The sequence below is a fragment of the Hibiscus syriacus genome, unplaced genomic scaffold (assembly GCF_006381635.1).
Source record: "Hibiscus syriacus cultivar Baekdansim isolate YM2019G1 unplaced genomic scaffold, ASM638163v2 tig00008013_pilon, whole genome shotgun sequence".
Lineage (NCBI taxonomy): Eukaryota > Viridiplantae > Streptophyta > Magnoliopsida > Malvales > Malvaceae > Hibiscus > Hibiscus syriacus.
This window is the reverse complement of record NW_024062150.1, coordinates 668,722-687,872: the sequence shown is the minus strand read 5'-3', so window position 1 is coordinate 687,872 and position 19,151 is coordinate 668,722. Positions and strand designations below refer to the sequence as shown.

At 34.7% G+C, this 19,151-nt stretch overlaps 5 protein-coding genes across 5 annotated transcripts; 3 read left to right on the top strand and 2 right to left on the bottom strand.

The window, feature by feature from the left end:
* Nucleotides 1-1,489: 1,489 nt before the first annotated feature.
* LOC120201769 lies at nt 1,490-4,076 on the top strand. Its single transcript, XM_039202307.1, has 3 exons — nt 1,490-2,899; nt 3,054-3,183; nt 3,282-4,076. Exons 1-3 carry the CDS (start codon nt 1,541-1,543, stop codon nt 3,932-3,934), a joined length of 2,142 nt encoding a protein of 713 aa, XP_039058238.1. The 5' UTR covers nt 1,490-1,540; the 3' UTR covers nt 3,935-4,076.
* A 1,641-nt stretch (nt 4,077-5,717) lies between these two features.
* LOC120201837 lies at nt 5,718-7,030 on the bottom strand. The gene is made up of 3 exons (XM_039202371.1): nt 6,796-7,030; nt 6,494-6,719; nt 5,718-6,127 (listed from the first exon to the last, which is right to left on the bottom strand). Exons 1-3 carry the CDS (start codon nt 6,985-6,987, stop codon nt 6,012-6,014), a joined length of 534 nt encoding a protein of 177 aa, XP_039058302.1. The 5' UTR covers nt 6,988-7,030; the 3' UTR covers nt 5,718-6,011.
* Nucleotides 5,810-18,934, bottom strand: LOC120201836 (probable polygalacturonase). The gene is made up of 7 exons (XM_039202370.1): nt 18,761-18,934; nt 17,922-18,239; nt 17,725-17,845; nt 17,470-17,644; nt 17,304-17,374; nt 16,324-17,219; nt 5,810-5,821 (listed from the first exon to the last, which is right to left on the bottom strand). The coding sequence occupies exons 1-6, from the start codon at nt 18,764-18,766 to the stop codon at nt 16,552-16,554; spliced, it is 1,359 nt and encodes a 452-aa protein (XP_039058301.1). The 5' UTR covers nt 18,767-18,934; the 3' UTR covers nt 5,810-5,821; nt 16,324-16,551.
* On the top strand, nt 11,421-13,123 carry LOC120201838 (eukaryotic translation initiation factor 3 subunit J-like). The gene is made up of 4 exons (XM_039202372.1): nt 11,421-11,617; nt 11,899-12,046; nt 12,131-12,270; nt 12,719-13,123. The coding sequence occupies exons 1-4, from the start codon at nt 11,421-11,423 to the stop codon at nt 12,744-12,746; spliced, it is 513 nt and encodes a 170-aa protein (XP_039058303.1). The 3' UTR covers nt 12,747-13,123.
* On the top strand, nt 14,210-14,855 carry LOC120201839 (major allergen Pru ar 1-like). The gene is made up of 2 exons (XM_039202373.1): nt 14,210-14,465; nt 14,551-14,855. Exons 1-2 carry the CDS (start codon nt 14,285-14,287, stop codon nt 14,847-14,849), a joined length of 480 nt encoding a protein of 159 aa, XP_039058304.1. The 5' UTR covers nt 14,210-14,284; the 3' UTR covers nt 14,850-14,855.
* Nucleotides 18,935-19,151: the final 217 nt, after the last annotated feature.

Here is a 19,151-nt window from a genome sequence, read left to right as displayed (position 1 = left end):
TTGGTTTAAGGTTGGCATATAATTGATCTGATTTATGGGTGTCTTTGTTTTTTCCTTCTGAATTTAGTGTTCTTGATATAATGAAATCGACTTACTTGGTACATTATCCTTTTTATTGGAAGATTTGATTAGAATTGGAACCTAGGATATTTGTTTGGTAAAATGAGAGTATGCAATTACTTTCTACAAGTTATTTGTTAATCCCCTTAGTTCCATAGAAACTTCAGGTGTTGAAACTATGGTCAAATGGCATGACATTGTAGAGATATTGATATAGCATGGTCTGGACATTGTAAGTTGCATCTCAGTTTGAAATTGTGAGGATGAGTAGCTTAATTCTTTTTAAGAATGAGTGCATTGTGATTATGTGATATAGATATAAGATAGCGATTATGGCAGCAGGAGAAAGGATATGCTTGTTCATCTACATTAGCAGCCTTCTAACTTCCCTTTTAGGGGATCCTGATATACATTGGCTCTTCCATCATGCTATTTAGAAAATGATGGTAAGAAATTCGATTTACTCCTTACTGAGCTGTTTGTTGTGTCGAATAACGTCTGCAGATGGATTTGATTGGTGGAATGGAGTTTTTGTTTCTCTTGTATCGTTTGCTTGTATAAGTTAAGAAGTCTCGAATCGGGCTTTTATACGATGGGGGTTGACAAAGAAAGTTCGAGAAATGGAGGAGGGTATGTGGGTGGATTTTTTCAGCTGTTTGACTGGAGTGCGAAATCTCGGAAGAAGTTATGCTTAAGCAAGTCAGGTTTGCCAGGTTATAAAACTCTTCCCTTTGCAGATGAGCATGCAACATGTTTCTTGGCATGCATATCCAATTGCAAAGTATACTCTTGTTCTGTAATAGTTTATGTATTTTCATGGTTGCTAATGGGTTTTGTTTCTTCAATCTTGTAGAGCGATCGAAGCAGGGAAAAAGAAGTGATGGGAACTTGCCGATGACACAATTCCATCTGGTGAGAACTGGCAAATCCCAGATGACTTCAGGGTTTATCTTTTCTTTTAACTCTCTTGATTGCCATTATAATCCGTGACATTCCTTTACAAATGTTGCTGTTATTATTGCAGACCGATGAGGATGAAATTGAAGCCACAAACATCAAAGGCAGTACTGATTATAGTTGCGCTTCCTCAATCACTGATGATGATGTGTTTGGAGCTAAGGCCCCTAGTGTTGTTGCCAGGCTTATGGGATTAGATTCCTTACCCACATATACTGAGCCATACTCCACCCCTTTGTTCGACACTCAATCACTTCGAGATGATCATATCCGAAATAGAAAACTTAGTTATCATCATAATCAAATAGTAGTTTATCCTGGAAATCTGTTCAATAAGATTGAGGGCCCTGCAAGGAACTTTGTGGAGTCAAAGCCTCAGAAGACAGTCAGCAAGCCTATAGAAAAATTTCAAATGGAAAGTTTACCCCCGAAATCAGCTAAAACAATTCCCATCACCCGCCATAAACTTCTGTCTCCTATCAAGAGTCCTGGTTTTATTTCGACTAAGAATGCAGCTCACATAATGGAAACTGCTGCGAGCATCATTCGGCCTAGCCCACAAGCTATAACTAAAGCCAAAATGCCTATGATTGGTTCATCCTCAGTGCCGGTGAAAGTTCATGATTTCAAAGAACGAATGGAGGCTGTGCAGAAAATGCCTCCGGTTGGATCTTCTTCCCTGTCTTTGAAAGCTCGAGATTTAAAAGAGAAAGCAGAAGCTACACAAAAAACGTTGAGGCACCCTGAAAGGACTAGAAGGCCAGCTGAGTCAAATGCAGCCAAGTATCTTAAAGGACAATCTTTGAACATGAGCTGGAATGGATCTACAGAGACAACATCTCCCAGGACTTCTGATACCAAAGAAATCTCTTCTGCTTTAAAGAGTAAGGGGAAGTCGGTTTCACTTGCAATCCAAGCTAAGTTCAATGTGCAGAAAAGAGAAGGATTGGCTTCGAGCAGCACCCAAAGTTTGTTAGGGCCGAAAAACCAGAGTGAGGTTGTGTGTAGTCAACCCTTCAAAAGCCAACTGATTACTCAAAAGACTTTTCATAAGAAACCTTCACAACAAAATTCTTCTGGTGTACTCAGGCAGAACAATCAGAAGCAAAACTCTATAGCCGATAAGGAAAAATTACCTTCAAAGCCCACGTGTTCCAACTTGCGAAGCAGAAAAGTGCTCCCTGGGGACTCTGCATTCGGGCAACACAGAATGTCAGGAAAAGCTGTTGGGAACTCCAAAACTGGCTCGAGGAAGTCGAGTTTAGTTACTAGTACAATGGATGGGGGGAAAGGAGGTGCATATTCCTGTACAAAGAATCCGAGGAAGAAAAGATCGATAGATAGCGATATCCATTTTGAGAAAAATCAGGTTGTTGATAGTGTGTTGATTGATAAAAACCAGAAGGAAGATCATCCTGTTAACGGAAGGAGCTTCAGCTGGGTTAAAGATAGCAAGAAGAAAGGCATGGATGTTGTCTCATTCACATTCACTGCCCCACTTACCCGTCCAATGGAAACATCTGCTCAGGTTGCTCAGAAAAATAGCGGCTTTTGCATGGATAATCAACGTAAGAGATTCTTGCTTGACACCGACGGTATGAAGTTGTCTTCATCAGGATATAATGTGATCGGGGGAGATGCTTTAAGTATCCTTCTGGAACAAAAGCTAAAGGAATTAACTATTGCTATCGAATCATCTAGCCAAAAGTCTCTCAATTCAGGATCGGCTTCTGGTTCTATATCGTTTTCACAAGATATGGGGCATAGCACTCCTAATGCTTTTACTAGCTTGCCCAGGTTACAAGATAAACTGGGTAGTTGTTACAGTTCCAACCTGTCCTCCGCTGATCTTCAACTGCTTCGATTGAAACAAAAACTTCAGGTAAAAGAATTAGCATTTCAATTTTCTTAGGAAAAAGAACTTCTCTTTTTAACGCCTACTCATTTTTCATCTCAATCATGAGTAGGTGTTGCTATGGAATTGATCAAAACTATTTCTACGAAAATGATATTTAACAGTAATATGGTACATTCAGGGAGGAGCTGATGAATGCAGTAGTAGCTCTCTTGATGCGTTGCGACCTAGTCCTGTTTCTATCCTCGAGCCTTCTTTTTCAATTGAAAGCTGCAACTCTTCAGATAGCACAGACAGTTTCAGCATAGAAGGTAAAGCTTGTGGCTTACCCTTTATGTTTGTTATAAAATCTACACTCTTTAAGCTTTCCTTTTGGTAGACTAATGTGTACTTCGGATATAAATTTCAGGAAGTAAGCTGTGTTCATCTGTTCAACCTCAGGAAGTTCTTGGGCTAAGCGCTTTAAAGAAGTTGCGGCCGGTAGAAGCTGATACAGAGTTATCAGATTCAGCGTCTTCCATGTATTCAAAAACAGTGGCGAAAAGTAATGAAAATTTTGTCTCCGTGAAATCAGTCAACTGGGAACTAGAATATGTGAAGCTAATATTGTGTAATGTGGAGTTAATGTTCAAGGACTTTGCCTTGAACCGTGCTCGTGAGACTATAAATCCTCATCTTTTTGATCAATTGGAGAGCCGAAGAGGTGGATTCAGATGTGATGGTGGTGGGGAGTCGAGGCTAGAACGGAAGGTACTATTTGATTCAGTCACTGAATGCATAGATTTGAGATGCAGACAGTTTGTGGGTGGAGGATACAAAATGTGGACGAAAGGGATGACGATCCTGAGAAGAAACGAGCTGCTAGCTGAAGAAGTGTACAAGGAGATATGCGGGTGGAGAGGCATGGGAGACTGCATGGTGGATGAGCTTGTGGACAAAGACATGAGCAGCCAACATGGAAAATGGCTGGACTTCGAAGTCGATGCATTCGTACTCGGAGTCAACATCGAGGATCAAATACTGAATGCTTTGGTTGATGAGATGATTACTGAGTTCTCTTGAGGTTTTAAAAGCTTTTTGTCAGTGATGTCCGGTCGATGATTGGCAGAATTTGATTATCAATGGCTGCCAAATATTGAAAGCTTTTTTGGTGGTAGAATTTGATAATCATGGCAGCCAAATATTGAAAGCCTTTTTGGTGGTAGAATTTGATCATCAATGGCAGCCTTGCACTCGTTCAAGCATTAGTTTTGTTTTGTCACTGCAAAATTTCCAATGCATGTTGTGTTTCCTTGGGGATCTAATCCTTGTATCATGAAAAGATTCTTAAGTTCATTCTTCAGATTATTTTGAATCAACATTTTTTTCTCTCTTCTTTTTTCAGTAAAACACACTATAAAATATATCATATATAATAATACCCCCATAATGTCCAGTATACATTTTTATTGAATTTGATTCGGTAATAATTGTTTGTGTGCGGTTGGTTGTTTGTAAGTTAAAAACTAGGGTAAACTACAGCAATGGTCATTAGTATTTGAGTAAGTTTTCATTTCCCAAATAAAGTTTCAAAAGTAACAAATTAGTTATTAATATTATCGATTTGTGATAAAATAGTCACTCCTCGTTATTCATGTTAAATTGATTATGTAGCAACTTTAAAAAGGGTTAATATTTAGTTTTACCCAACATCAAATAGATTCTTAAACAATGATTTTATATTATCCCAAAAGCTTTCTAATTTCTATTTTTTTTCCAAACACTTCACCACCTCCACTATATTCGAATCACCTTCTTTGTAAAACGAAAATCACACTTACTAGTCCCAAATCAACCATAAAAATCCTCAATGGATTAATTTCACTCTTATTCCCTCAATCTACACTTTCTTATAAAAAAATACTCTTTTTCTAGGCTTAAATGAGCCTAATTGAGGTTAAGGATGGCAACAGGTCCGGTTAGGGTCGGGTTTTTGGTCAACCCAACCCGACTCAAAAATTTTGTATCCTCCACTCGACTCGACCCAAAAAATATATATTTTCACCCGATTCTGACCCGACCTGATATAAAATAAGAATTTAATTTAAAAATAATATTTTTTAAGGAAACTACATTATTATCATCGGGTCCAGTTGGGTCGGAGATTTTTCATCCTCTACCCGAACCCGACCATACCTCGCCCCTTAAGAAATTCAACCCAACCCGACCCAAACACGAATTTTTTTATAAAAAAAATATGACCATGTCGGATTGAGTCAGAACCAATCAGATTTGGGTTAGATTACCATCCCTTTGTGGCTGGTAAATCCAATTATCGTTTGGCTATTTTATAATCCGCACTGCATTCGTATCATATTTAATGTTGTATAATTATATTATGTCTGAATTTATTTTATGTCGTCTGACCAACGTTAAAGGACATTAAACTTTTAAATTTATGTTATGTTGCACTTTCGCTTATTCTTCTATCGGACTATATTTTCTAGCTGGCCCTCGCTTCTGTCTTTTCTTTTCAAATTTCTTGAGATGGAAGGCCAATTCGGTTTTTGAAGGTGTAGTCTCATTTTCAAAACTAAAGTATGGAAATATAGTCTTTTCAAATTATATTTGATTGTAACATGTATATTATTTCAGTAATAAGTTTATTAAAGATTTAAACAAACTAAAATACTTTATATATTTTTAAGGATCATTTCGGTGACCAATATGACATTCATAATTCAGTCTTAATGTCTAAATCGAGTCTAAAAAGTTATAAATAGAGACAACTCCATCAACTATGTTCAGTAACAACAAATAGTGTTATCAATAAGTATATACTCATAATAATATTATAAAAGTAGGTATCAAACTTCGCCAAATTACAACGGAGAGACTAAATTCTAAATTTCAACGTATTATAGGGAGTAAACCCATAATTAGACCGGTATTTTTGTCCACTCAACAGTACTCTGTCTCTAGATTCCGGTCAACCACATCTGGATAAAATGATAAAAAGAAGAAGAAAAACAAACGACTTACAACAATATTGTATCTCGGAGTGAGAACAGAAAACAAACATATGCATGACGATGAAGCTGACCAAAACTACTGTTATTGTGTCACTTTGAAACAGAGTAATTCCACATAGAGAATGAAGTCAAAGCAATGGGGTGAGCCCTAGAATCATCCACCCCATCCCAAACAAAATGCTCTTAGCTGCCCTGCTTGAACTGTTCTCCTCAGCTTCAAGGTGCTCCTCAACGTCGAAATGACCTACATAATGGCATGTTATCAAAAGAAACAATGTTTTCGACCGCCCATAATGTAAAAATTTGCCCCAATGTTTATTAAAATAGTTATTTTGACATTCCGACATTTTATTTTAGGGTAAAAATACACCTAACGTTTGATCAAGTAATTATTTTGGTTCTTATTCTTATTTTTTTTAGAGTATTTTAACCCTCAACGTTTTATTTTAGGATAAAAAAATTCATATTTTAGAATTTTCATCTATTGAGAGGTCTTTTTACCCCAAAATAAAACTTTGAGGACCAAAATACTTAAAAAAAAGAAAAAGAAACCAAAATGATTATTTAGTAAAGGGTTAGAAGCATTTTTTTCTTTTTGGGAATTTCCCACCTCTTTCAGGACCATAGCCACAGCCTGCTTGGATGGTGTCTCTGATATCCCCAATCGTTGCCTTGTTATAGAACAAAAAGTGTTTCATTATGTTCTCTAAACAGTTGAGAACAAGGTGTGTCTCCGAAAGGCAAGGTCCACTGCAGTATTCATCGGTGAACCCAAGTGGAACGTCTATATTTCCACTTGCTGTCAATCTGTAAGATTCTTCACAGCTGCTATAAATCTGTACGATTCATCACTTTAACCACAAAACAAATACTTTCATGAATAGATAGGTCCTTAAGAAGTGAAAATCTTACATGTTTGTCATTGAAACATAGCAATGCCTTGGCCACAATTTGAGCTGGATCATGATCACCAACTACACTGCCTCTGCCTGTTTCAGGCAAATCTTCATATTCATCGGCTTTACCTAATTGGAACGCGAAAATAGACAGGCATACGATGGTTACTGCAAAAACCCATGATTTGATTGTAAACGAGGACGCCATTGTTGAAGCTTCAAGATCAGTTTGAAGAAAAAGGAAGGATGAATATATAAGAGTGATTGTCCAATGTAAAAGACGATGTCGTCGTATGCACTATCTAATTTCCACCATTGGTAAGTTTGGTAGATTTGATAGGAAAAACATGAACCATTTTGTTGTTTTTTCCATTGATTTCAGTAAAGATTTCGAGGAAGGCAAAAGACTTCATAGGAACGGAGCAGATGAGTGCAAGCCACCAACTTTTACTAGTTCCAGAAATCAAACCTAAAAATCATGCAACGTTTCTCATACTTTTAGTGCAAGTCTAGGTTTCTTTTGGTTATAGAGAAAATTAATGCTGATGTTTATATCCTTGGACAAATCCTACAAAGATCATTGTCACGTCCTTACGAACTTTTTCATTTTTTAAAGTATCTCAACATAAATATATATATACATTGGTGTTAACTTCTCGATTTTAATCGAATTAATAGACTGAACTAAATTAATTTAGTTAAAATGTCAGTCACCGAATTTAGTTCGGTCGGAGAATGATTAATGTTTTTAACATTCGATTGACAGTTAATTAGATTTAAAACCAGTTAATTAATCAAAAATATTAAATATTAAATTTTAAGCTAAAACCCATTAAAAATTAAGGTAAATTATGCGTCTAATATCTAAACTATCAGTTTTGGCATATTTTAGTACCTAAACTTTCATTTTTTTTAATCATACTTACCGTTTAGTTTTTGTTTCATTTTAGTGTCTCGCCATTAAATACTTAACGGACGGACTTGCTAACTATTGTGTCTACAGTCTCCAACCATCACATCCGACAGTCGATGAATCTCAAACTTTCTAGTCTGCTCTTTTTCGACCCCCTAAAAGCGATTCCAGACTCTATTTCACCGGGAAATGTCTCAATCTCTCTAAATCAACGATGAACTCTTTGATTTCTTCATCATCTGATCTTCATTATCCACCATCTGATGGGTCTGAAACTAGATTATGTTGGTCGACTCGTCATTCTTTTGTCGTTCACCATTCAAATTGGTCATCCATCCACCGGAGCTATGCCATGTTAGCCCGCCCATAAAGTTTTAAAGGCGGAGTACTAAAATGAAACAAAAATTAAACATTAAGTATGATTTTTTTTAAAAAATTTAAGTACTAAACTCGTAGTTTAACCTAAAAATTAAGACTCAACTATTTTTAATCACTCTAGACCCATTAAATTGTCAACACCTAATTAAATTTTAACCCAAATTAAAATATATCTATTAAACTCAAATTAATCTAACTAAAAAATTATAAAAAAAAATCATGTTAATCCGTTCAATGATGCATTGTTAGATGTCACTTATTATTTGTAATATTAAAATTGTTCTAGATATTACTGCTAATATTATATGAACTTGCAAGGGTCACACTCTATGATTATAACGAACAATTATTAACTAGATTACATGTGTACAAACTTATTATGCACAAATAAAATATTTAATTAAAGTTAATACATGTATTTGAAACGTGTATTATTTTAACTAAAATGAAATTGTTATAATTATTGTAATAATAAATAATTGTTTATATATATATTTAAAAAGAGAGACAAATGTTGTAATTATATATGAATAATAGAATCTAATAATTGAAGTAAGTTATTTATATTTAGAGGTGATTATTGTAATTGTCGTACTCTTTTTAAATATAATATATATTTGATAACGTCTTGAATTAGATTTTTTTTTAATTATATAAAGGCATAAGGATTAGCAACTAAATTACGATTTGTATCTTTAGTTCTCCATGGGTCAAAGAATTAAAAGTGTTTGATTCAATCAGGTGGATTACATAGAGGTTGAGAGGTAATTGTATCAATTTCGGATCTTATTCACCTCGTACATGAATATCTAAAGGAGATGAGCAGATTAATTTTTTTTGTTGCATCATACGGTATACGGACGATTCAACATTATAAATATTATTTTTTAATAGTTTATAATATGTCATTTTATAGATTATGGTTTTTTAATTTCAATAGTATTTTAGTTTTACTAGTTTTTAATTTTAATATTTTTAAAATTTTAACAATTTATTTATCTTTAATGTTTTCTTAAAGATTAAAAAGTATTGATTGTCCCTGAAAACAATTAAATTTTTTTATTTTTTAAAAAAATAAAAATAAAGTATAACAATAATCATTAAACTATATTCTTTGAACATATACTCTTTGTAATTACTCCATATTAATTAAAAAACTATACTCCTATAATGTTTTTATGTGGATTTTTAAAAATTATAAATAATAATTAAATTGATTAAATAATTATAAAATAGTTATAATATTTAAAAAATTAATAATAAAAAATCATTTAAACATAATTAGGTAAACATTCAAAATATAAAAGCCCTAACAAAATTCATCTTCTCTAAGTCGGTATTTTGACGTCTGAACGCTGAATTGAACACAAAAGGGGGGAGAATACCAGTCTGATTAAACTTAATCCCGCAACTATAATTATATCAAGGCAAGTAATTTCTTCATGTGATTTTTTTTTTAATTTCTTATTCTTGAACTTCTATTGTTATCTAAAGTATATATTTTTGGTTTAGTTTCCTGGTATTGAGGATTGTTCTTGGATTCGTGGAGTATCGATAAGTTAAGACTAGATGGAGGACGGGGTAATTTTTTCTCTGTCAGTTTTGATTACTTATTTATTTTTCTGGAGAGGCTTTGACTGATAACTCGTTCAATTTCATTTTGTGTTTTTTATTATGTAGAACTTGTATTTGGAATCTTTAATTTGACTAGAGTTCAAATTAATGGGGCTTTTATTTATTTATTTTTGTTTTTTATGGGTTGAGGTTTGTCAAAGCTGACTACTTTGAGTAAGGGTTTATTGGGCAATCGATTAGATTACAGAGAAATCTGAGTGGGTTTTCTTTATTCCGTTTGAAAAAGAAAAAAAAGGGAAGATTAGTGATTCTGGCTGGGAATATAGACAGGGCTTCAATTGTAGGGATTCACAGGTGCTGGTGCTCAAATTGAGCTCAAGCTATTGGCTGACAGTTTCCCCATAGCAGGTTTAAGGCGGAAAGTGTTCCGCATTACCTTTAAACGGCTTCAATTCAATGTGCTTTTCATCTGCATTTGTTAATTAGTAGTCAAATTATGATATATTTTAGTAATTTCAGATCCTCCATTGAAGTGCCTATCTTACTATATCCCTTTTTTGTCTGCTGTTTTGCCTCTTTTAAAATTCCCCCTGCTCATGAATGCCATTGTTGCAGAGGATGAGATTTCACCTAAACATAAGCTAGAAGATATAGTTACAAGTGTCAATTTCTGGTGTATTGGTCTGCTAGTGTAACTTTGGAAGTTATAAGCTCTTTCTGATTACAAGTTATATTCTAAATTTAGTTTTCATGAATATATCGCAGGGGATTGTTGGATGGATAAATATTAGGATAATTTCTACAGTGGTATGCAGCCTTGAATTACCAACCCAATTTGAATCTCGGATTTGCACAAATTTTATCAAGATGAATGTCTTTTCATGATCTCGTAAGAATTTCTTCTTGTGACTCATTGTTTTCTTGCCTGCATCAATTAAGTAATCCGATTGATGGAACTCGTCACATTATGCAGTTGGATTCTTGAATCGCTTGATTATGTTTATGTTCCAGTCTGTCGGCGATCCCTGTTATCATGTCATCTTGTGTTTCTGTTCTTCTAGCTAGCCTAGCTAGAGGCATATATAGATTGAAAGAATTACATAAATAAAGTTTTAATCCTTCACATATAGGTGTATAAGATTTTTCCTGCGATGACCGAGGGAGTTTTGGATCTAGAACTCTTTGCAGAAAACTAACTAGCAAAGCGAGAATATGTTCAACTGAAAGAGCGAGTGATGGCCATCAAATTAATCAATTTTATTTCTTGCCAATTTCACCGTGTGATAAAAAATTTCTTTTATTGTTTGGATTCGGTAAGAAATAAAGTGTTTTCTTGATCACCTGAGAGCATTAAAACAAAAAGAAAAAACTGATACTGCCCACAAAGCTTACCACTTGGAGCTAAAATAAAGTAGATAAGAGTGTTTCTTAGAGCTGTTAGCATGCTGAACATCTATGCTTTTGAACAATTGCATATAAAATTCTGGGAGACTAATTTGAGTGTTACCTTCAGCATGGCTAGTTACCTTTTCCACTGAATAAACTAACAGAGAAAAAGTATGAACTGAACCTTTTCCACAGAATAAACTAACAGAGAAAAAGTATGAACTGAATTATGGACATAAACAGTACGGTAGCATTCTTTCAGACTTGCTTTGTTTTCGGTAACAAAATTTCTTGTTAATACCTAAGTTGTTACATAGCTCTCATTCCATGCAAAGAATGTTATTGAAACAAGTTATTTGTGTTACATATACATATATATATATATATATATGATAATAGAGAAAAACTATTTGCTTGTGTTGATGTGTTGTTTCCTTGATTGTTATCAGCAACCTGTAGCAAAAGATCCTGAAGAGAAGGCTCCCAAAAAACATGCATCAAAAGCTACTGAAAAGAAAGGGAAAGCTGTTGAAATCGCTAAAAAAGAACCCCTTGATCCTGTTGCCGAGAAACTTCGCCAACAAAGGTAGAGCTTAGTATATTTAGCTTCTAGAGGTGATGACACTAAGAAACTTCCTTAGTTATTTAAAGTGGCTGTTACTGCATTTATACTTGCTAGAACTAAGCTCATCTAAGTTGAGAACTAATAGTCTAATACTTAATAGGTCCTCTAAGTAACATTTTTTCTCTTGCCCATCTGCATACTTAGATCTCAGAAATTTTTAGGCTTTCTTTGCTTTTATACATCTTCAAAGTTGACATGTTCCTAATATTTGGCGAGTTATTCTGGCATTTGCTCTATCACAGGCTTGTGGAAGAAGCTGATTACAAGTCCACTGCTGAACTTTTTGCCAAGAAAGGGGATGACAAGACCCTTGATAATTTTATTCCCAAATCTGAAAGTAACTTTTTGGAATACGCCGAGCTTGTTTCTCATAAGCTTCGCCCATATGAGGTGAGTTTAATCATCTTATTTTCAAAATTTGGTTTCTATATTGAGAAAGTTCTTTAAGTTGCCCAAATACATACTTTGATGCAGAAAAGTTACCATTACATTGTACTACTCAAGGCATTGATTAGACTATCAGTGAGTTCCTTGAAAGCTGCTGATACTAAAGATATAGTGTCTTCAATCACGGCAATTGCAAATGAAAAATTAAAAGCAGAGAAAGAAGACAGGTAAAATACATGCAGTTCTTTTTCTCATTCTTCTGCACCATAGTATATACCAGAAAGGAAAACATAAAATATCTGCCGGTTCGTTCTTCTCTTTATTGACAATTTTAAATCAAGTAAGGGAAGAAAGTAGCTTTAATACAACTTATTATATTGTTAAAGTCCCTCTGAATGATGCCAGCGACCCCCTCCAGCAGGCATAAATCTTTTAGGAATTTACAGGGTAAAGTCTTTAACTCTTGTATTCCTTTGGTTTGACATATCATGGTTCCTCATATCAACCTTGTTTCACAGTCGATTTTGTATCTGCTACAGTTGCGGACTTTAAATAAGAGGAAGAATTAGATCTCATCTTTAGTTTTCACTGCTGTTTCAGCATTTGACTTGCCAGTCAGCCTACCTGTCATACTCTTAGCCGCCATTTTCTAACTGACTTTTGGACATTTTTTAGGTGGCAAGAAAAAGCAGCTCCATGTTGATAAACCAGATGATGATTTGGTTGTTAATGCTTATGATGATATAGACGAGTATGACTTCATGTGATCCATTTGGGGGCATATATCCCCTTGATCTAGTGTTTGCATAGGGATCTTGTGTTCACCGCAGCATCATGTAGAGGCTGATCCAACGGCTCTGTTTTTTTGGGTTTTTGATTCTTGGAAAAATTTAATTGTCCTATGGACACATCCATAATGTGAAGATACTGGAACTATTAGATAAAAACCTTCAGAAGGAAAGTCTTGTCTATGGTTTTGGGCAGTTTTGGTGTTCTATTGCCTTAAAATTCATATGATGTTTTTGCCGAAGGCTATTGTAAGAATATACAATAATACAATTTGTCTGTGCATTATGAGAATCAGTTGTTTCACATGATTTGAATAAGATTGAATAATCATTATTATTGAGGGGCAACTTTTGAGTTTACAACCTTGAAGCTGTAAAAGAACCGAAAGTTCAACGAATTATTTGTGAACCATTTGATGGAAAATTCTTTTTATGTTCATTTATTTATTAAAGGAAAGAACATCAACAAGATTTTTGTTCATTTAATTAAATGAACAAACATGATCAAATGGCTCATTCGTTTATTTATGTTTGTAAATATTTGATAATATATTTGTTTTGATCTCATTCGTTCATTTATGTTCGTGAATATTTGATAATATATTTGTTTATGCTCATTTAAATTTATTCACATATGTATTTCCTACCTAATGGCTCACTATCCCTTTCATTTCACGTTAGATTGAAGAAAATCATAAATTGTTTTAATTTATGTTTGTTTTTGTTCGTTTGTGTTAGTTTATCATTTAATTGAACGAACACGATCAAGTTATATTCCCTAGCAAACGAACACAAACAAGAAATTATGTTTGTTTAGTTGTTCGTGTTTGTTTGTTTGTTCGGCTAAACTTAAACAAATATGAACACTCCCTCGTTTATTTTTGTTCGGTTTACAGGCTTATGCAATACTGAAATCAATGGATAAGAAGATATTGTTTCTTTCACTGCCAAATGAAAAAGGACATTGGGAAGGCAGATTATTGCCGTCTGTTATGATATTTTTAACAAGCGAATGGCTTGAAAAGTGTACAAAACCGTATGAAAAATGTTGAAACAAAAAGCTGAATACAAATGCCATTGAATGACCAAGTTGTTGAAAAAATGAGGGAATTTTGAGATCCTTAAATGTGCTTGAGAGAAGCAGACAGGATAGTATATTTGTTTTGGATCATTGATTCTGCATTTCAGCAGTTGGCATTTGTAGCAATTGAATGTACGTTTTAGACAGATATCCATAATTTTGTTCTTTGCATTTGTAATAACATAAGTCCTGGATGCCTTGGTTCATTCATAAACTCATGTCTTTGGAAACTGCACCATAAAAATGACAAACACAGAACAATTTCAAGGCCAAGCATCATTAAGCTTCAATCTATATAAACAACCCCTGCACCTCTACAAATTTCACAAAACAGAGCCTTAGCCATCTCCATTTCTCTGATATATACATACAATGGGTGTCACCAGTTACAGTGATGAATACACTTCCACAATCTCTCCAGCCAGGCTATTCAAAGCCTTGATTGTCGACTCACATAATCTCATCCCAAAACTCATGCCATTGGATATTAAAAGCATCGAAATTACCGGTGACGGAGGAGCCGGCAGCATCAGGCAGATCAACTTTGCCGAAGGTGAACTTGCTACCCTGTATTCATCCGACACGTTCAGGCTTGATTAACCAAAGTCTATATACACTGATCAAATATACTAATGCAGGTAGCAAGGTGAAGTACATCAAGAACCGGGTCGATGAGCTCGACGAGAAGAACTTTTCATTCAAGTATAGCTTGATTGAAGGTGATGGACTATTGGGGAAGCTTGAGAAAATCACATATGAGGTTAAATTTGAGAGCACAGCAGATGGTGGGAGCAAAAACAAGATGACAAGCACTTCCTACACCAAGGGTGAGTTTGAGCTAAGTGAAGAGGAAGTTAAGGCTGGCAAAGAAAAGGCTTTGGCTATGCATAAAGTTGTGGAAGCCTATCTTCTTCAGAATCCGGATGCTTATGCTTAATTAAACATCCATGTCTTGGAGGTGAGAGTTGTCAAGAATTTATCTCTGTTTCGGTGTGTTAAAAAGACACTAGCTTTTAGCATGTGTTTTGGTATTGTTGTGTTAACAAGGATTGGGATCCATTACTTGTAACGTATTTTCTTCCTTGAATGTATCTGTAAAACAGACAAAAATAATTGATGAAAATGATTTGGTTGCAGATACAAAGCAGTGTTATGTTTCATTCCAAGCTCTCTTTTTTTTCCATTCAAATCATGGTGTGATCATGGATGGATCGAGGGGATGAGTGTGACAATCGTCGTCCTTGAAAATTTAAAATTATAATATATTTTAAATTTTTCTATGTATTTTTTATTGAAAATATTTCTGGCCCCTAGAAATTTATAAGTTGATCCCCTTCTAAAATTTTAGAAGTTCACTCGCCTAAAATAAAACTTTATGTCTATCCCTGTTTGTCATCAATTAGCCCTGCAATATGGGTGAACATTCGATTGAATCGAGTCGAGTTAATTCAAATAATTTTGAGTTAGTTGAGTTGAAGAGTCTTATTTTATAATTCAAACTTTATTTAAAATTTTTCCGAGTAGGCTCGAGTCGAGTTTATAAAATATGAGTTGAGTTGTTCGAGGTTACATTTATAATATTATGATACTATTTGATTATGACTTAAATGATTTTCTATAAACATATACTATACACATATTTCTTCATATTATTTTATATGTGATATACAATAAATCATAAATAATTCATAGATTTAACTCAACTTGTAAATTAATCAACTAATTACTAAAAGTTTCGAGTTATTCGGGTTCTATTTTATACGTAGACTTGAAATTGAAATTCTTTTAAGTTGAATTGATTTTTAAATTTACGAGCCGAGTAAACCCAAATCGAGTTTTACTCCCTGTTTATCTGGCCTGAAAGGAAAAAAAACTATGCCAACCCATCCAATTAATAGTAAAATATTTCATTTTATTTTAAGCTATCTTCAAATATATACTAACATATCACTGAATATATATTAAATATAAGCGCTAACATAAAATATTTTTAACCATTTCTACATTTAAATTACTTGAAATTCTAACCTCTAAGATTTAACCTTCAGGCCAACAACTCTCTTATTATAAGGATTTAGATTTTTTTTTTTCATTTGTCGTTGTCCTTTGCTCTAAGGAATCCAAGGCCAAAGCAATCGAAAATTTAAATACTTTATTTAATATATTAAAAATGCAGGAAAATATAAAATATAGAGGTGACAAATATGTATTCGTATATAATAAAACATCAAAGCTGTCTCCAATGGAACGAGTAAAAACAATTTATTCAGACAAAATGACCCTTTTAAGTATCTACCATTTCACTTAGCAATTCAAACCAAATGATGGTAAAAGATTTTACAGTGAGACTCTTGCCTGGAACAATACTACAAAAAAAAAAAAAAAACAGAAGAAAAGAATTCAATGAACACCCCCCCGGGTAACCTTTTTGCTTTTGTACCAGCCAGCACTACCAAAAATTTGTTTACACAAGAATGAAGAAATGGAGCTGTACAAACAATTTGCAGGCTTTGCAACATGCCCAAAATGACATCACGAATCGACGAATAAACAGGTGTATTCTAGGCATGTGTTTTTATTCAAAAGAATCAGAACTTTTCTCGAGATGGTAAGGCGTAGGAATCTCTCAAAAGATGGCATCATAATATTGCAGCTCTACCATTCGGCTTCATGAGGGAAAAGCATGATGAAGATGTGTTCAAGTTCTCTAGTTCGGGACATGGTTTGGGTGAAATGGACTCCGAAAAGCCCGAGACGTATGAACATTGCCAAGAGTCGGAAGAGGTAGAATCGATTGATAAGGAGATATTGGATAGACATATAGAAGTGAAGGGAGATTCTTGGATTCCAATAAAATTTCCAGCCATATTGATGTTTGTGCCAACGATATTCTGCAAGGTGATTTTCTCCAATACTGGAAGAGCATCAGGATCGAACTTGTCATCCGGATGGGATCCGCAATTACCGACAGCACTAAAAGCTGTTTCAACAGTTTGCATGTTCACATCTGATATGATAATCTCTTTAATATGACCACCCCTACCTTTTGTTGTTCTAAACTCGATACCCATTAACGAGTCATGGAGGTAGAGCTGCTGCACTTGGATTCCTGAAATGCCACCGGACATTTCGCTACCAAAGGCAAGGGAAGAGCCTGAGGATGATTGAAGTTGGACCCTTCTGATATGGACATTTGTTGTAGGTCTGCCATAAGCAATGCCATACTCATCCCAGCCACTCTTGAGAGCAATTGCATCATGTCCCATACTAATGCTGCAGTCCTCGATGCAAATGTTATCCGAAGAATCTGAAAATGGAATGTTAAGAACAATTCTGAAAAGAGATAGTGAAATCTAACATATGAAGAAAATAGATGTTAGTTGTCACAAACCCGGGACTATGCCAACAGTATATGGTGATCCTGGTGGCGCATAGACGGATATGTCATGAATGTGCACATTGCTGGATACCATCCAAGTAAACATAATTTAACTTTCGGGAATGGTCGACGGATAGCATAAATGTTTAAAAGCAATCAAAAAGGTATTCAAACCAACCTGCAATAGACTGGATGAATGTTGTATGCAGGGGCATTAAGAAAAGTAATGTTCGAAACAAGTACATATTCAGAAGACACGAATTCCACGAGGTGAGGGCGGGTATAGTTTAAAGAATGAGATATGAACCAGTCCCACCAAATCGAGCCCTGTCCATCTATGGTTCCGTTATAGCCTATCGCAACAAGCAAGTGCCGGTTCATTATAGATTCAATCAAGATTTTCAATGAGCAGAGTAGAGAGAGACAAAGTTACCGGTTATTACGACATCACGCAACATGTATCCGTTTATCAAACTTCGATATCTTTTTCCAGGAAGTTCGATTCCTCGACCATAGGAGGGTAAAGGTTCAACAATGCCCCAGTGAGATGGATCCTTAACAAAGCATGAAAGTTCAAAAATGGTTCCTAGTACTAAATTTGATTGTAATGGAAAAACAGAAGACAAATACCTGAGATCCAAGAATGACTGCACCCTTTTCCAAGAAAAGAGTGAGGTGGCTCGTAAGATTGAAACTTCCAGTAAGCCATCTTCCGGGCGGCACATACAATTGAGCGCCACCTTTGTCGGCAAATGACTTGAGATAGAAAATGGCATTCTGAAAGGCAATGGTATTCAGAGTTTTGCCGTCGCCGACAGCACCGAATTCCGAGATGGATACACTATGTGGTCTCGAGTCCAACGTCGGCTTAAGGTCGCATCGTCCATTGCTCTCCTCTCCATTAACTCTGACTGCATTGCACAATGCCAGCAGAAACAGCAAAGCCACCTGAGTTGAACACTTCATATTCAGACACTAATGGAAAAAAAGATCAAGAGTTTCACATCAAAGAAACAAGACAAGAACAAAAAGAATCAAACCCCTAGTACCTTAAAAATGCTTGACAACATATCAAACAAATAAGTGGTAGACAGTATCAAAACTATGTACAAACCTCTAGAAAAAGAACACACAAATGTAGCAGCAAAAGTAGATATGCCTTGTAATGCTAAAAGGCCAAAAGGAAAAAAACCGCTAACCAGTTTGTCCAAACAAAGGAAAACACAAACTTTGGACATATTATACAAATATGATGAATTAATAATGATGGGTGATTGTCCCGATCCATGGTAATTTACCAGGAAATTAAGCAGGCATTGAATCAAACACGTAAACTGCAGAAACTACTGAACCGTTTTAAATTCCAAAAAAGATTTTTAACAAATCCAAAAATCAAAGCTTCAATACTCTTTGATTCGACAAACTAAAGAAAAAAAGAGAACAAATCCAGTTAAAAGAAACGTACTTACTGACATCTTTCATATGTCAATGGCCTTAGCAAAAACTAAGTACTGAGACAAAGAAGTGAAGAAGAAGAGGAAGAAGAAGAGTTGATGTGGTTCAAACACTTAACAAAGAAACAAACAGCAGAAATAAAACAAAAATAATGAAAGGGAAGGAAGAAGAAAAGAAGCACCGCAAAAAAAGGTAGCTTTCTGGGAGCATGTGAATTATTGTGATAATTAATTCTATATAGAAGACACAAAAATTCTTTTATTTGGACACTAAACAGTTTCAAGTAAAAAAAAAACATGAAAGCTTTTTCATTAATGCATATGAGCAGTGTAACAAAGGGAATAATTGTAATAAATTAGGCATTAGTGGGTATGATCAAATAACGTCTCTTGCCGACAAATTTGT

Coding starts and splice junctions, on each gene's coding strand:
- LOC120201838 (XM_039202372.1), top strand. CDS start 11,421: ATGATAATAGAGAAAAACTATTTGCTTGTGTTGATGTGTTGTTTCCTT. Junction 11,618..11,898: donor GAGAAACTTCGCCAACAAAG/GTAGAGCTTAGT, acceptor GCTCTATCACAG/GCTTGTGGAAGAAGCTGATT. Junction 12,047..12,130: donor ATAAGCTTCGCCCATATGAG/GTGAGTTTAATC, acceptor ACTTTGATGCAG/AAAAGTTACCATTACATTGT.
- LOC120201837 (XM_039202371.1), bottom strand. CDS start 6,987: ATGGCGTCCTCGTTTACAATCAAATCATGGGTTTTTGCAGTAACCATC. Junction 6,720..6,795: donor TATGTTTCAATGACAAACAT/GTAAGATTTTCA, acceptor TGAATCGTACAG/ATTTATAGCAGCTGTGAAGA. Junction 6,128..6,493: donor TGGCTATGGTCCTGAAAGAG/GTGGGAAATTCC, acceptor GCCATTATGTAG/GTCATTTCGACGTTGAGGAG.
- LOC120201836 (XM_039202370.1), bottom strand. Junction 17,645..17,724: donor GCGTGATGTCGTAATAACCG/GTAACTTTGTCT, acceptor TTGTTGCGATAG/GCTATAACGGAACCATAGAT. Junction 17,220..17,303: donor TACTGTTGGCATAGTCCCGG/GTTTGTGACAAC, acceptor TTCCATTTTCAG/ATTCTTCGGATAACATTTGC.
- LOC120201769 (XM_039202307.1), top strand. CDS start 1,541: ATGGAAACTGCTGCGAGCATCATTCGGCCTAGCCCACAAGCTATAACT. Junction 2,900..3,053: donor GATTGAAACAAAAACTTCAG/GTAAAAGAATTA, acceptor TGGTACATTCAG/GGAGGAGCTGATGAATGCAG. Junction 3,184..3,281: donor AGACAGTTTCAGCATAGAAG/GTAAAGCTTGTG, acceptor TATAAATTTCAG/GAAGTAAGCTGTGTTCATCT.
- LOC120201839 (XM_039202373.1), top strand. CDS start 14,285: ATGGGTGTCACCAGTTACAGTGATGAATACACTTCCACAATCTCTCCA. Junction 14,466..14,550: donor GCAGATCAACTTTGCCGAAG/GTGAACTTGCTA, acceptor ATACTAATGCAG/GTAGCAAGGTGAAGTACATC.